The sequence below is a fragment of the Lupinus angustifolius genome, chromosome LG01 (genome assembly GCF_001865875.1).
Source record: "Lupinus angustifolius cultivar Tanjil chromosome LG01, LupAngTanjil_v1.0, whole genome shotgun sequence".
Classification (NCBI taxonomy): Eukaryota; Viridiplantae; Streptophyta; class Magnoliopsida; order Fabales; family Fabaceae; genus Lupinus; species Lupinus angustifolius.
This window is the reverse complement of record NC_032009.1, coordinates 3,669,637-3,684,227: the sequence shown is the minus strand read 5'-3', so window position 1 is coordinate 3,684,227 and position 14,591 is coordinate 3,669,637. Positions and strand designations below refer to the sequence as shown.

At 29.1% G+C, this 14,591-nt stretch overlaps 1 protein-coding gene across 1 annotated transcript in view; it reads right to left on the bottom strand.

The window, feature by feature from the left end:
• LOC109347873 (probable flavin-containing monooxygenase 1) overlaps positions 1 to 1,096 on the bottom strand; it is a 5,847-nt gene extending 4,751 nt beyond the window's left edge. Inside the window, exon 1 of the mRNA XM_019587977.1 lies at positions 308 to 1,096. Within this exon, the coding sequence (XP_019443522.1) occupies positions 308 to 772 (465 nt within the window). The 5' untranslated portion in view covers positions 773 to 1,096. The remainder of the gene's footprint in view (positions 1 to 307) is intronic.

Below are 14,591 nucleotides of genomic sequence, written 5' to 3'. Positions count from 1 at the left end.
TATATAATGAATGAACTTTGAAGTATGAGGTAATATATAAATTAACTTTTAAATTTTATGGAATCATAAATCCCTAAAGTTATAAGTATAGTAACTTGGAATATGTTACCTTAAAAACCAGCTATGTTCTAAATCTTATCCAACACAAATAATAATAAAGTAAAAACTACAATAATAATAAATATTTAATTTTTTTAATTGATATATGACATATTTTTATTGGTATGAGACATAAAAATTTAGGCCAATAAATAAATAAATATATATATATATATATATTCAGACACTTGAAGGAATAGATGAAAACCTGAATATCTGATTCATTGGTCTGAACAGCAACTTCCCACACAGGGTGACCAGAAAGTAGTTTTCCATAGTCACGATCATGAGTTAAACCTCCAAAATCAGAGGCTTCCTTATTGTTGCTGATGAACCTGATTTCCACCACCTTAGAGTTAAACTTAATGTTCTTAAGCACATTAAAGTGTTCAGCATAAGACTCCAAATAATCCAATATCTCTAAGTGGCTAGGAAAATCAGAATTATCTCTATCATTCCATTGGAAATCAGTGAACTCATAATCTCTACGGTGAGATTGAAGCTTTGTAGAATTATAAGAACAATGCCTCCAAACCCCACCAATGGAATCAGAAGCCTCAAAAACAATAGGGTTACGGTGTGATAATTGTTTAGCAGCTGCTATGCCACTTACACCAGCTCCTATGATGCCAATTTTTGAAACCAAGATGGAATGGTTTTCATGGGTAGCCATAATTTGGGTACTGAAAAAGTTAAGCAAAAATATTAAGCTGATTAAATGTGTTTATGAGATGAAAATGGAAAGGTCTGAGATTACTATATATAGATAGCTCAAGTTGCATGCAATCGTCAGTGTGAGAGCACGTGATGTGGACTTTATGAACAAGAGAAAATATGCATGGATGGGTGTTTACACTTTGTGGCTGACTATACATTATTGTTATTATTTTTCTTATGAATTAAATTCAATATTGGTCATGTTGGAGAACTTTCCTGCTATATGCAGTGTGGTTGTTTATTTCATGGAATTTTGGTCAATTGAAATTATTGATACCAATAATTTCTTATGTATATGTGTATGTGTATTAATTATGGGACAATGTTTGGTGTTTCTTTTGAATTTTTTATGTAACTTTGAAGTGTTAACACGATATTCAATGTTTTATTTACAATTGATAGAGTTCTTCTTGATCACTAATTACTTAATTGATTCATTTTTTAAAAACAATATATGTGATGATATTTTCCTTAAATAAAAATAAAAATATTATATGTACACCCATAATCAATACTTGCATCTTACACCTTTTCCTTTTAGAAAATATGAAGATATAAAAAAATGAAAAGTTCCAACACTATTTTTTAAAACAGGAAAACGTAGTGTGTATAGATTGGCTTTAGATGCATAGCTACTTATTATATTATATATATATATATATATGTGTGATAATTTTTTCACATCAAAGAAAAAATTATATTAGAATTTGTGAGTAACATAGTTCAACTCCTTCTATCCTCCTCTATTTTTCAACACCCAAGCTTATGTACCATCTATTTTTCTCCATCACAACTCCCTTCAAATTCAATTATATTGTCCGTTAGGACTGACCTAATATGATTTGATTTTTAATATTATTTTTTTGTGGGCAGAAGGAAATTTTATTCTTGTTGGTCTAGTAGTTAAGACTTCATTAGATCCTCAGGATGATAAAGGTCAAAAATTTGGTTTCTGGAAGCGATACTCGTTGGGAGGAGCAGTCACATATTTCGAAAGAGATTAGTTCATTATCCAAAAAATGAAGAGATATCCTTAATATAAGAAAGAAAATAAATTGTTATTACTAAAGCACCAAAGGTACTAAGAGATTACAAATGTGACGAGAGAAAGAAAAAAAGAGAGGAGAAAATGAGATTAAGAAATACATGAATTACAATCTAAAGGTTTTACAAGCCAATCATCATAAATCATAGTAATTTCCCATTGATCCAAAGTAACATTTTCACCTTTATCGACTAGAATGTCTTTGATAATAGCCAGCTTAAAGTTGAAGATAATATCATTTCTAGTTATCCAAATGAGCCTCTCGTCTTTCCTACATTTTGTGTCGGTCACTAAGTGCATGATCTGACTTTAATTTTCAATTTGGGTTTATACCCATTCAAGTCTTCTATGAGAGTGTTTGTGCTCATTTTCTCGACTTGAGAGTCAAGCCATGAGCCTCAACTTTTGCATGGGTCTTACCCCTCCAAATCTTTCATATGAACATTTGCATGGGTGTTAACCCTCTAAATCTTTCACATAGGCCTTTTACTTGAAGTATTAGTTTATCCAAAATATCTTAAATTCATTGATAATTTGAACTTGTGGCACCCAACCTTTGTTTTATCTCCAACATAGTGATAATGCATGTCTCCTGCCATGATGAAAGATTCCATTCAAGCGGCCATTTATTTAAATTAATGGGATTAGGTGATTGTGAAACGAAAAGGTATAATGCACATTAATTGTACTATAGTCCTACATCACATGCATATTGATATCTAGAACTGAGTCTAAAATATGAAACATGCATATTGAAATCAGAACTAAGTGTAAAAATGAGACTGGAACTCCCTTCCATTAATGGCTAAACAGATAAAAAAAATCGTTTTCTTGATGACTCCGGTTTTCAAACGAGAATAAGAGTTGGTAGAACAAATTAGAGGGGTCACAACACCTAGTGTTAAATTACATTACACTTCAATCAATATCATTGAAACTACTTAAAAAAATACAAATTGTTAGAGGAACTATTTTAAAAAATTGATAGGTAATGTTTTAATTTTTTAAGGGGGTGGGAGATGGTGCCATTGTCAAAGTTTGAACTCAAGTATCGGTCTCACGATTGACCAAACTCTTGGGGACAATTATTTAAAATTTTAAACTAAAATATATGTTGAGTTTATTCAAGTGTGAAGTCCCACATTGGATATACACGGAGGAGTGAAATAGTTTATGAATAGGAAAAAATCATAAAACTAATATCATTTGTTGGACCAGGTTGCGACCAGGAGCCTTCAACCACCAGGAAGTTTCATCATTAGACTTTTATTATTAAAAAAACATTTTCTATAAATTTATCTGCATATAAATGTTATATGCAATGTAGGAGTACTATATAATACATATTATTATACATACACACTACTGCAAGAACACATTTAACCTCTACTACATACCGATGTTGAAAAAAATATGGAAGATTCGACATAAGTTATGAACCGAATTTTATTGTGGACAAACAATGTCGGTTATAAATTTTAATCGAGGTCTTAAGTCCATAAAAACATTGATTATACAATTATTTCACTTGTTGCAGTATTATAACCAAATCAAATACTTTCTATCTTTTTGATCGCAAAAAGAAAAAAATTATTAGAAAAAAATAAGATTTACAATAGAGAAAGAAAAGAAATCTGAAATAGCAATCCAGTCGGAATAGAGAATTGAGTTTTCCCCCCGCTGACCATTGATCCAAAGTCAAGATTTCACCCTAGCTGATTCCATAATCTGATGAAGAGATGACTTAATTGAGTTAAAGATAAGGTCATTCCTAGCCAACCAAATTGCCCAAATTGTAGCTAACCAAATGACACTCCAAACTTTTCAATATTTATTGTCTTTCACAATGCCTATGTGAGTAGTAATAAAGTGTTGGATTCGAGCAAGAGGAAAAATAATGTTAATGTCCAACCATTTATAGATAAGTTGCTAGACTGAGTATGTAAGGTTGCACGTAGAGAAGAGGTAATGAGAGGATTCATGATGCTCGTTGTAAAAGGTGCATAAAGTTCCTTCATCATGATTTAAAGAAATCCCCCTCTGGAGTAATGCTTCTATAGTTGGGAGTCTGTCTGAAAAAAAGTCTCCAAACAAAAGTAGTTACCTTCAAAGGAGCTTTGGATTTCCAAAGGAGGTGAAGGTTATGGTTGTTGAGAATTTGCTGGTGATTACGGTGAGTAAGCAGCTTGTAAGCAGATCTGACCGAGTACTCTTTTGATTTGTCATCCCTCCACTCCTAAGAGTCAGATGTATTGTCCTGAAGCACCGAATAGTTAAGTTCCTGCAAAAAAATATTAGTTAGCTCAAGTTCCCAAGTAAAAAGATATTGTCTCCAAGTTAAATGTCACTCTCATTTGCCCCCACCCATCTACCGAAATCTGTGATATGACCATCCTGGAAGACACTAAGGATATAGAGCCTCCTAAACCTAGTGAAAAAGTTAGCAGATCCAGACCAGTTATCATGTCAGAAACTAGTAGTAAACCCATCACCTGCACGATGAACAATACCCTCCCAAAACCAATGGTTGGTGTCAGAATCCTTAGAAGGGAAAAATCCTAGATTCCTAGTCCAATTAGACTTTTTAATAGAATGGGACCTTAATCCTACCTCGAATTAGAGAAACCTCGACCATACTTAGACTTTGATCCATAGACTATCCCTCTCAGTAATCAATCGCCAATTTCATTTCCCAAGAAGAGCAAGATTAAAAGAATGGATATCCTTAACCCCTAAGCCACCCTCGTACTTAGGTTTGTACACCTTGTCTCATTTAACCCATCAATCTTCCCTTTACAATCAGTTCCTTCCCAGAGAAATTCTCGCTGGATTTTTTGAATAGAGCGAACAACATCAAGAGGAGATTTATAAAAGGACAAGTAATACACCGGGAGAGCGGATAAAACCTCATTGATCAAGATAACACGACCACAAAAAGAAATATGCTTCATTTTCCAAGAAGAAAGTCTGAATTTAATTCTTTCAATAAGAAGATTCCAAGTATCTTGATGTCTATGATTAACACCCACATGTAGGAGAAAGAGTGAGAAGAAAGCTTGCACCGAAGGAAATCCGCCAACCTCTTCATATGATCCTCCTCAACATTCAACTCAATCAATTTGCTCTTGGTAAAGTTAATTTTCAGACCAGATGAAAGTTCAAACAATTTAAGAATACTTTTCATGGCCCAAATATTTTGATTATAGCAGTCACCAATTAAAATTGCATCATCGACAAATTGCAACAAATAGTATGTAATATCATTAGAGCCAACCTTATAAGGAGAGAAAAAGCCAAGCGAGGTAGTTTATCTCATGAGGTCGGAGAGGCTTTCTGCCACAATGAGGAAAAGAAAAGGGAATAAGGGTTCTCCTTGGCGTAGACCACGTTGGAGTTGAATCTCCTCTATAGGACTACCATTAACCAGAGCCGAGGTTGTTGCAGTGCTCAAATATTCCATAATCTCATTTCTCTATTTTTGGCAAAACCCTAATTAAGACATCATGTGATCAATGAAACTCCAAGAGACTGAATCAAAAGCTTTTTCAAAATCAATTTTAAAAATTCCGCATTATTGCCCAGTTTTCCTTGCATCATGAGTAATTTCAAATATTTTCTATTTAAAAATCAAAGAGTGAGGAATACAACGATCTTAGAAGATGGAGATAGACAGAGAAAACAGAGGTAATAACTTCAATATTGGTAGTGAAGTTAGAAGTCTCGATTTAGATCTATGGAAAAATGAATCACTAATTACTTAAAAGTGAATAAATGTGATCACCTACTTTTTGACCTTGATAAAAATAAACAAATGTTGAATCTTTAACTTTAAAAGTAGATTTTACATTGATGACAATATTTTTTTTTTAAAATGACATAACAAACAATAATATTAAATAAAAAGGGTTGTTATGATCCTCCAAAGTGATTGATGATTGACTTAAGTTCATTAGAAAATTAATTGAAACAATGGGTATGCATGAAGGGGAGTGATATTTTTATGTGTTGACCATGCAAATCTGTCAAGTTGAATTCAGGGTTCGTGACTTAAAAACAATTTAATTAGAGTCAACCCAAAACCAGTCCTTGATTAGCCTTCAACAAGAATATTTTGACAAATTGTACATATTTTTATATATTGGTTGTTAATCGGTGTCTTAGGAAATAAATAAAAATATAAATCTTATACTATTTAGTATTTAGTATTAGACAAAAGGTGTTTTCTATAAAATAAGTAAATAGACATAGTCTTTTTCATTAATTCCTTAATTAAACAGTGCCATGGGTTACACCAGTTCTATAATACTAATAGTATAATTAGTAAAACGAGAATGGTACCATAAGATGCTGTATTGCTTAAGGGTTATGATTTCTATGATTAAATACTGACTTATCTAATATCCTAAAAATTTAGAATTATGATTTCCAATTTAAAACTTTAATTTGATGCTTAAGTAATATCTTTAAAATACTGGTCAACCTATCCTTCATTCAAAAGCTTACAGTTAATCTTGCTAGAGATTAATTTCCTTTTTATTTTAGTACATAACTTTATATCCTTAATAGCAAGTTACATAGGGAAAAAATGGTGACGTGCTTGCACTCAAAAGAAGAGAATAATGTATCTTATACATAACTTATTTCTTCCTAGGAAAAATATGACATTTATTCTATTTTATTTAGTTGTAGACATATTTTTATTGAAAGAAAAAGACTTGTATGAAGATATATGTATGTGAAGACAACTAATAAGACATTTTAACACATTAAGAATTTAATTCTAATTAAAATTTAGTTATAAATGATAACATAAAAAACATAAATACATTTGTCTCTAAATATGACGTGGCATATGTGTCTACATGCAAGTTTTTCTCTTGTAGAAAATAATTAAATATGACACATGTAATAATTTTAGTTACTAACTTATATCCGGACATATTTTATTCTTCTCAAAATAATAATAAGAATAATAATAGTATATCCTTTCACACTCAAGTATGCATCTTTTAATTGATCACTTGTCATTATTTTCAGGAAAACTCAGGGTGGTGGCTGGAAGAGGAAACATCAAGGAACCTAACAACGAACTTTGGAAGAAATCAGGCACTTGGAAATTAAGTAATCATTCAGTTATTTTGTACCATGAATTGAAATTTTAGAAGGGAAGAATATTACACAAGAACTAATTCAGTACATTAGAAAATGGTAAGAGGAGAATAGCTACAAAGAAATGCGTTATTTAGACATAATATTATTTCTAGACTAATTGATTTGAATTATGTGTTGTGTCTTCAGTATCCTGAGTCCTTAGATCATTTATTTATCTCTTGTATTAGCTATGTGAATATCTGGTTTGGTTTTTATGCGTGGTTGAAGATTCCAGTGATTATTTCTCAGACAATGTCATATTTTTTGTTGTTTCATTATTCCTATTGGCAGCCTACAAAAGGAAAGAAAATATGGAGATTATTATGGTTATTGTGGTGTGGTCTTTATGGGGTATGAGAAAAGAAATCGTGTTCAATGATAAGAAAGTCTCTTCTTTTCAATTTCTAGATTTAGTTCAAGTTACATCTTGACTTTGGTATACTTCTGTAGTGGGGAAAACAGCATTGTCGTTTAGTCAGTGGTGTCTAAATCCTAGATTTTGCATTCTAAACTTATATAATTCTTAGATATCTTGACTGTGATTGTAGTGGATTAGCACCCCTTGTACTTTTTAATACATTTCTTTAGTTGATTCAAAAAAGAAAGTACATTAGAATTTGTATTTAACAATGTTTATTTAACGATGTGTGAGATGACACTATTAAATGTAAACTAAAAAAGAATTAATGAAGCAAATAAGATTAAATATGATAGGTGAATATACATTCAACAACGTAACACTTGCTTAATTGATAATTATTTCTCTGGTTATGACAATTATTATTTTCCTTGTAAGCATAAATTCTAGATCATATATTATCAGGACAACTTTAAGATAGTGTATTTTTTTAATTATTTAAAAAAAGTATTCCATTTTCTCAAATAATTTTGAGATCTTTTTCGGGGGATAACTAATAAAACGAGATTTTTTAGGCAAATATATTGATAATATCTTGGGAGTTAAATTAAGAGTTTTGCTAGCAGTTAAATAATTTTTTCTCATGACATTAGAGGCAAGACACTTCATTCTGAGACTTGTTGGATATCAACGATGTCAGCTACAAGGTAATGCCTAATTTAATTAGTGTTGTGATACTCTTATGTGAGAATAAAGATAAAGGATAAAATATTATCATTTTGAAAAACAGATGGGAAAAATGAGAGAAAAAGTGTACAACTATATCCCGTAAGTTATATATTATTATCTCAAGTAGTTTATTAAATGTGACCTTAAAATTTAAGGTTTTGAGTGACGACTCAACTACATGAAGAGAAAATTCAACCTAAAAGACTAATCTATTAGGTGAGAGAACTTCATGACTTCAGTATCACATTGAGTTTGAGTTCTACCCAATTTGATGTCTACAATAATTTTCACTCTATCTCTACACTGACCCAATAGTAGCCCTTTCTTTTTCGTCAGATTGACTCACTTACCAGTATTCAGTAATATATCTTAATCCAATCTACATGTAGCCTTTTCCGTGACACAATTCTCAATCAAAAACACCAATTGTTAGGACTTAAAATACGTGAGGTAAGCTCAACTCAAAAGACTAGTTTATTGGGTGAAGGAATGATTTGCTATTATAGTCCATATGAGACTCCTTACATTTTGTTTGAAGAAATAATTGAAAAGTTGTTAGATGGTCGAAAAGTCTCTGCCAAAGCTGAAGGTTAAACTGAAGTATTTATCCCAAAAAATCAGCTCAAGTATTTTTTTTAGATATTTTTTCATCGTTTTAGATAATAAACTAATCTCTTTTAATATTGTGATTGCCTCTCTTACAAATGATATTCACAGAAATCAAATTATCGACCTTAAGAATTAAATAAGACTTTACACTATTAGACCAATGTTTTTTGGTAGCTCAAGTATTAGTTGTGAGCATCTAGATTCAACTCCTACTAGCATCAAATTTTTCCTCCTTCCTTCTCAAAAAGTTTTGTCTATCAAAAAGTAAATAATAACTAACATGTTTGATAAAACTAGATGATACAATGACGTAAAATAACTTATAAGTTAGGAAACTATAAGACAGATATATTTACGAGACATTTAAAATTAGTTCTAGTTATATGGGAGCTTTTTTAAAAATAAACAATGTATTTTGTCCACTTTAAAAAAATCATAACTAATGTCAAAACTTCAAGTATATAACATACTTCATTTCAACATTGTTAGATAACTAATGTTAAAAGGCTTTTTTTGCACTAGAAAGAGAACTTGTAGTTAGGTACATAATTTGGTTAGAAGTGCATTATAATAAGGATGTGAGAAGGTAAAATAGAAAAAAAGATTGTACAAAGATCAAATATCAACACATAAATTACATTTATTTATACTACTTTACTTAATACTTTTTTTAAAATTAACCAAATTATTCAAATTCTTCAATAACATTTAAATTTGTTAACCAAACAACCCTGAAAAAGATCAATTTAAATATAAAATTTACAAAATAAATAATTTTTTAAAGTGAAAAGCATAAATAACTTAAATTTTAAAAAAATTAAATAACAAATAGCTTAAGCTAAATTATAAAAAATTAATTATTTTATTTTATACTTTTATATCATAAATACATCCATTATACTTACTGACTATTAAGTATTAACACAATTAAACTAGACTCAAGCATGAGTACCTTTTAAAAAAATGAGGGTGACACTAGTTATTTACTTGTGAGATCTCCTAAGGATGCATGAGTGAAACTTAACGTCGAATTTAATTTTAAAAATAATATTATTGGATTATAACTATTTGAGAGCCATTCTAGGGATTTTTTTTCTTTTCCTTCAAAAATCTAAAACTTAATGTGATGTAATTTAATTTAATTTTTTTATTTCAATTCCAAATTTTATTATATAATTAAAAAACACTCATTACATTATGCATAAATATTTGCTGGTTCATTCATATTCAACTTAGGAAACAGATACTGCGAACATGCATATTCCAAAGTGGCACTAGTGAGTGGAGTCGTGCTTGATATATCCACAGGAATCAAGTTATATACAAACAAAATGGACCAGTAGAAAAAAAAATGAATGAACACCGATGAGAATATTAGTAATTAAAATTCAGAATTTTTGGGCTTCTCCTTAGTAGAATAGTGACTAAATAGGTTAGAAAAAATGAAATTGTTATAATATCATATAGAAGTTTAAGATGGTAAAGATTGATCAAACTCAAATATAAGTTGATCTAAATACTTTATTATATAGGTAGAATCATTACAAACGATATGACAATAACTAATCAAAACTAATTAATAAGATAAACAAAACTAACTAAATTTTAGATAAAATAAAGTTGTTTCAGACAATATATATCTAACATCGATCTAGTAATGGTTAATTGGGGAAATGACACTGTCACAATAATCACCTTTTGTAATAAAAAATCCATGGAAAATAGAAGCCTGGTGTCACTGCTTTCTTTGGAAAGAAACGTTTAGCTGAAGGAGTACATGCATGAACCCAATAGTTTGTCTAGTCAGTGGTGGTGACTGAGGAAGTTTGAAGGAAATTAAATCATCTTAATAATGCAAGGTATCGGTCTTTATTATTATCTATGGATGTATACCTACTTTACCATGTCTTTTTCTATCGCCTTTGCTACATTTACCTTTTCGATTTTGCTTCGGATTAGAATGAGAAATCAAAATAGATGATTTATTTCTTATGATGCATTTAACATCACTATATGTGATGAATTTAATTTTCAGCATTGTACCTTACTTTAACCTTTTAATATCATGGTTAACAAAACTAGCCCTCATTTCTAAAGATTTGCATTGTTTGGTAAAATAATTTGTAGTTGAAAAGCTAAAGATTATAATTAAAAAAAAATCTTATACCTATATACTCCTGAAAAGTTAGCTGAAAGTGGAAGATTGTTAAAAAACTGATTAGAGTTTGAACTGTCATGTCATAACTTCAACTTATAGATGATAATTAAACTTAAAGAATCTGATTTTGGGTTTGAGGAACTATGACTCATCTAAGGAAGTAATTATTTCTTTTGAACTTTTATATAATCACATTTTAAATAAAAAAACACAAATATATGAATGTGTGTTATTTTTTTTCTTCATATTATATAGTATTTCTTTCTCCAATAAAGAAGAGGAGTCTCACTCCATATCATGACTCAGACTTTAACTTCACTCTATTTGAATGCTAGCTAGCTGCAATCCTGCGGATATACATATTTCATGACTTTTTTTCTTCTTTCATATTGATATATTCTTTAGTAATATCGGATGATAAAAATTGGTTAAACTTAAATATATATTTGCCTAAAAAATTTATTAAATAAAAAGAAGTTATTACAAACGATAGGATGATAAACTCAAATAATATCTAATAAGATAAACAAGTTATAAATACTCAAACAAAATGAGACTAATTAAATTCTAAATATAATAATTCTCTATTAATCCAAATAGTCATTCACTTCACAGTTTATACTCCAAGGTATAATGTTAAATAATAAATATCAAACGGTACCTTAATATAAATTGTTTACTTTAAATTGAGATTAAATTATATAAGTAATAATAAATTGAGATTAAATTATATAAGTGATAATATAGTGCCTATTATGATTATAAAGTTTTACTTAAAATTATTATCACAAAAGTATGAATTGATGATAATTTGGATGCAGTTGCAAAATATTATTTTTTAGCATGAAAAAGATACTAAGTGAATAATATGGAAATGATCAATGAAGATATAGCAAAGAAAACAAACAAAGATGTCATTAAATAAGTAATGCTTCATATATGTTCTATGAAAATATTAAATTTGAATCTAGTCATGTATTGAAAAGTGTCAAGCATGCAAACAAAATAAAAGCGAGGAAAACATATGTCCAAATTCACCCAAATTTATGTTTGAAGGATCAAGGTTTAAGCAATGCATGTGTGCCCAACTTTACCATATTATTATTTCATTTATTTTTTATAGTATTTATCTCTCAATTAATGAAGATTCTTACTCCTTTTTATGGAAAGGGATCCTCTCAAGTAGTGGAGAGTCAAGTGCTGGATAGAATGATAATATATGGCAAAAAAATCTTTTCTAGTTATTTACTTGTGAGATCTCCTAAGGATGCATGAGTGAAACTTAACGTCGAATTTAATTTTAAAAATAATATTATTGGATTATAACTATTTGAGAGCCATTCTAGGGATTTTTTTTCTTTTCCTTCAAAAATCTAAAACTTAATGTGATGTAATTTAATTTAATTTTTTTATTTCAATTCCAAATTTTATTATATAATTAAAAAACACTCATTACATTATGCATAAATATTTGCTGGTTCATTCATATTCAACTTAGGAAACAGATACTGCGAACATGCATATTCCAAAGTGGCACTAGTGAGTGGAGTCGTGCTTGATATATCCACAGGAATCAAGTTATATACAAACAAAATGGACCAGTAGAAAAAAAAATGAATGAACACCGATGAGAATATTAGTAATTAAAATTCAGAATTTTTGGGCTTCTCCTTAGTAGAATAGTGACTAAATAGGTTAGAAAAAATGAAATTGTTATAATATCATATAGAAGTTTAAGATGGTAAAGATTGATCAAACTCAAATATAAGTTGATCTAAATACTTTATTATATAGGTAGAATCATTACAAACGATATGACAATAACTAATCAAAACTAATTAATAAGATAAACAAAACTAACTAAATTTTAGATAAAATAAAGTTGTTTCAGACAATATATATCTAACATCGATCTAGTAATGGTTAATTGGGGAAATGACACTGTCACAATAATCACCTTTTGTAATAAAAAATCCATGGAAAATAGAAGCCTGGTGTCACTGCTTTCTTTGGAAAGAAACGTTTAGCTGAAGGAGTACATGCATGAACCCAATAGTTTGTCTAGTCAGTGGTGGTGACTGAGGAAGTTTGAAGGAAATTAAATCATCTTAATAATGCAAGGTATCGGTCTTTATTATTATCTATGGATGTATACCTACTTTACCATGTCTTTTTCTATCGCCTTTGCTACATTTACCTTTTCGATTTTGCTTCGGATTAGAATGAGAAATCAAAATAGATGATTTATTTCTTATGATGCATTTAACATCACTATATGTGATGAATTTAATTTTCAGCATTGTACCTTACTTTAACCTTTTAATATCATGGTTAACAAAACTAGCCCTCATTTCTAAAGATTTGCATTGTTTGGTAAAATAATTTGTAGTTGAAAAGCTAAAGATTATAATTAAAAAAAAATCTTATACCTATATACTCCTGAAAAGTTAGCTGAAAGTGGAAGATTGTTAAAAAACTGATTAGAGTTTGAACTGTCATGTCATAACTTCAACTTATAGATGATAATTAAACTTAAAGAATCTGATTTTGGGTTTGAGGAACTATGACTCATCTAAGGAAGTAATTATTTCTTTTGAACTTTTATATAATCACATTTTAAATAAAAAAACACAAATATATGAATGTGTGTTATTTTTTTTCTTCATATTATATAGTATTTCTTTCTCCAATAAAGAAGAGGAGTCTCACTCCATATCATGACTCAGACTTTAACTTCACTCTATTTGAATGCTAGCTAGCTGCAATCCTGCGGATATACATATTTCATGACTTTTTTTCTTCTTTCATATTGATATATTCTTTAGTAATATCGGATGATAAAAATTGGTTAAACTTAAATATATATTTGCCTAAAAAATTTATTAAATAAAAAGAAGTTATTACAAACGATAGGATGATAAACTCAAATAATATCTAATAAGATAAACAAGTTATAAATACTCAAACAAAATGAGACTAATTAAATTCTAAATATAATAATTCTCTATTAATCCAAATAGTCATTCACTTCACAGTTTATACTCCAAGGTATAATGTTAAATAATAAATATCAAACGGTACCTTAATATAAATTGTTTACTTTAAATTGAGATTAAATTATATAAGTAATAATAAATTGAGATTAAATTATATAAGTGATAATATAGTGCCTATTATGATTATAAAGTTTTACTTAAAATTATTATCACAAAAGTATGAATTGATGATAATTTGGATGCAGTTGCAAAATATTATTTTTTAGCATGAAAAAGATACTAAGTGAATAATATGGAAATGATCAATGAAGATATAGCAAAGAAAACAAACAAAGATGTCATTAAATAAGTAATGCTTCATATATGTTCTATGAAAATATTAAATTTGAATCTAGTCATGTATTGAAAAGTGTCAAGCATGCAAACAAAATAAAAGCGAGGAAAACATATGTCCAAATTCACCCAAATTTATGTTTGAAGGATCAAGGTTTAAGCAATGCATGTGTGCCCAACTTTACCATATTATTATTTCATTTATTTTTTATAGTATTTATCTCTCAATTAATGAAGATTCTTACTCCTTTTTATGGAAAGGGATCCTCTCAAGTAGTGGAGAGTCAAGTGCTGGATAGAATGATAATATATGGCAAAAAAATCTTTTCAACGATCATAATTTCATATTATTTTTGAATAAAAAATAAATAAATAAAGTTTTAAAAAATTTCAGCC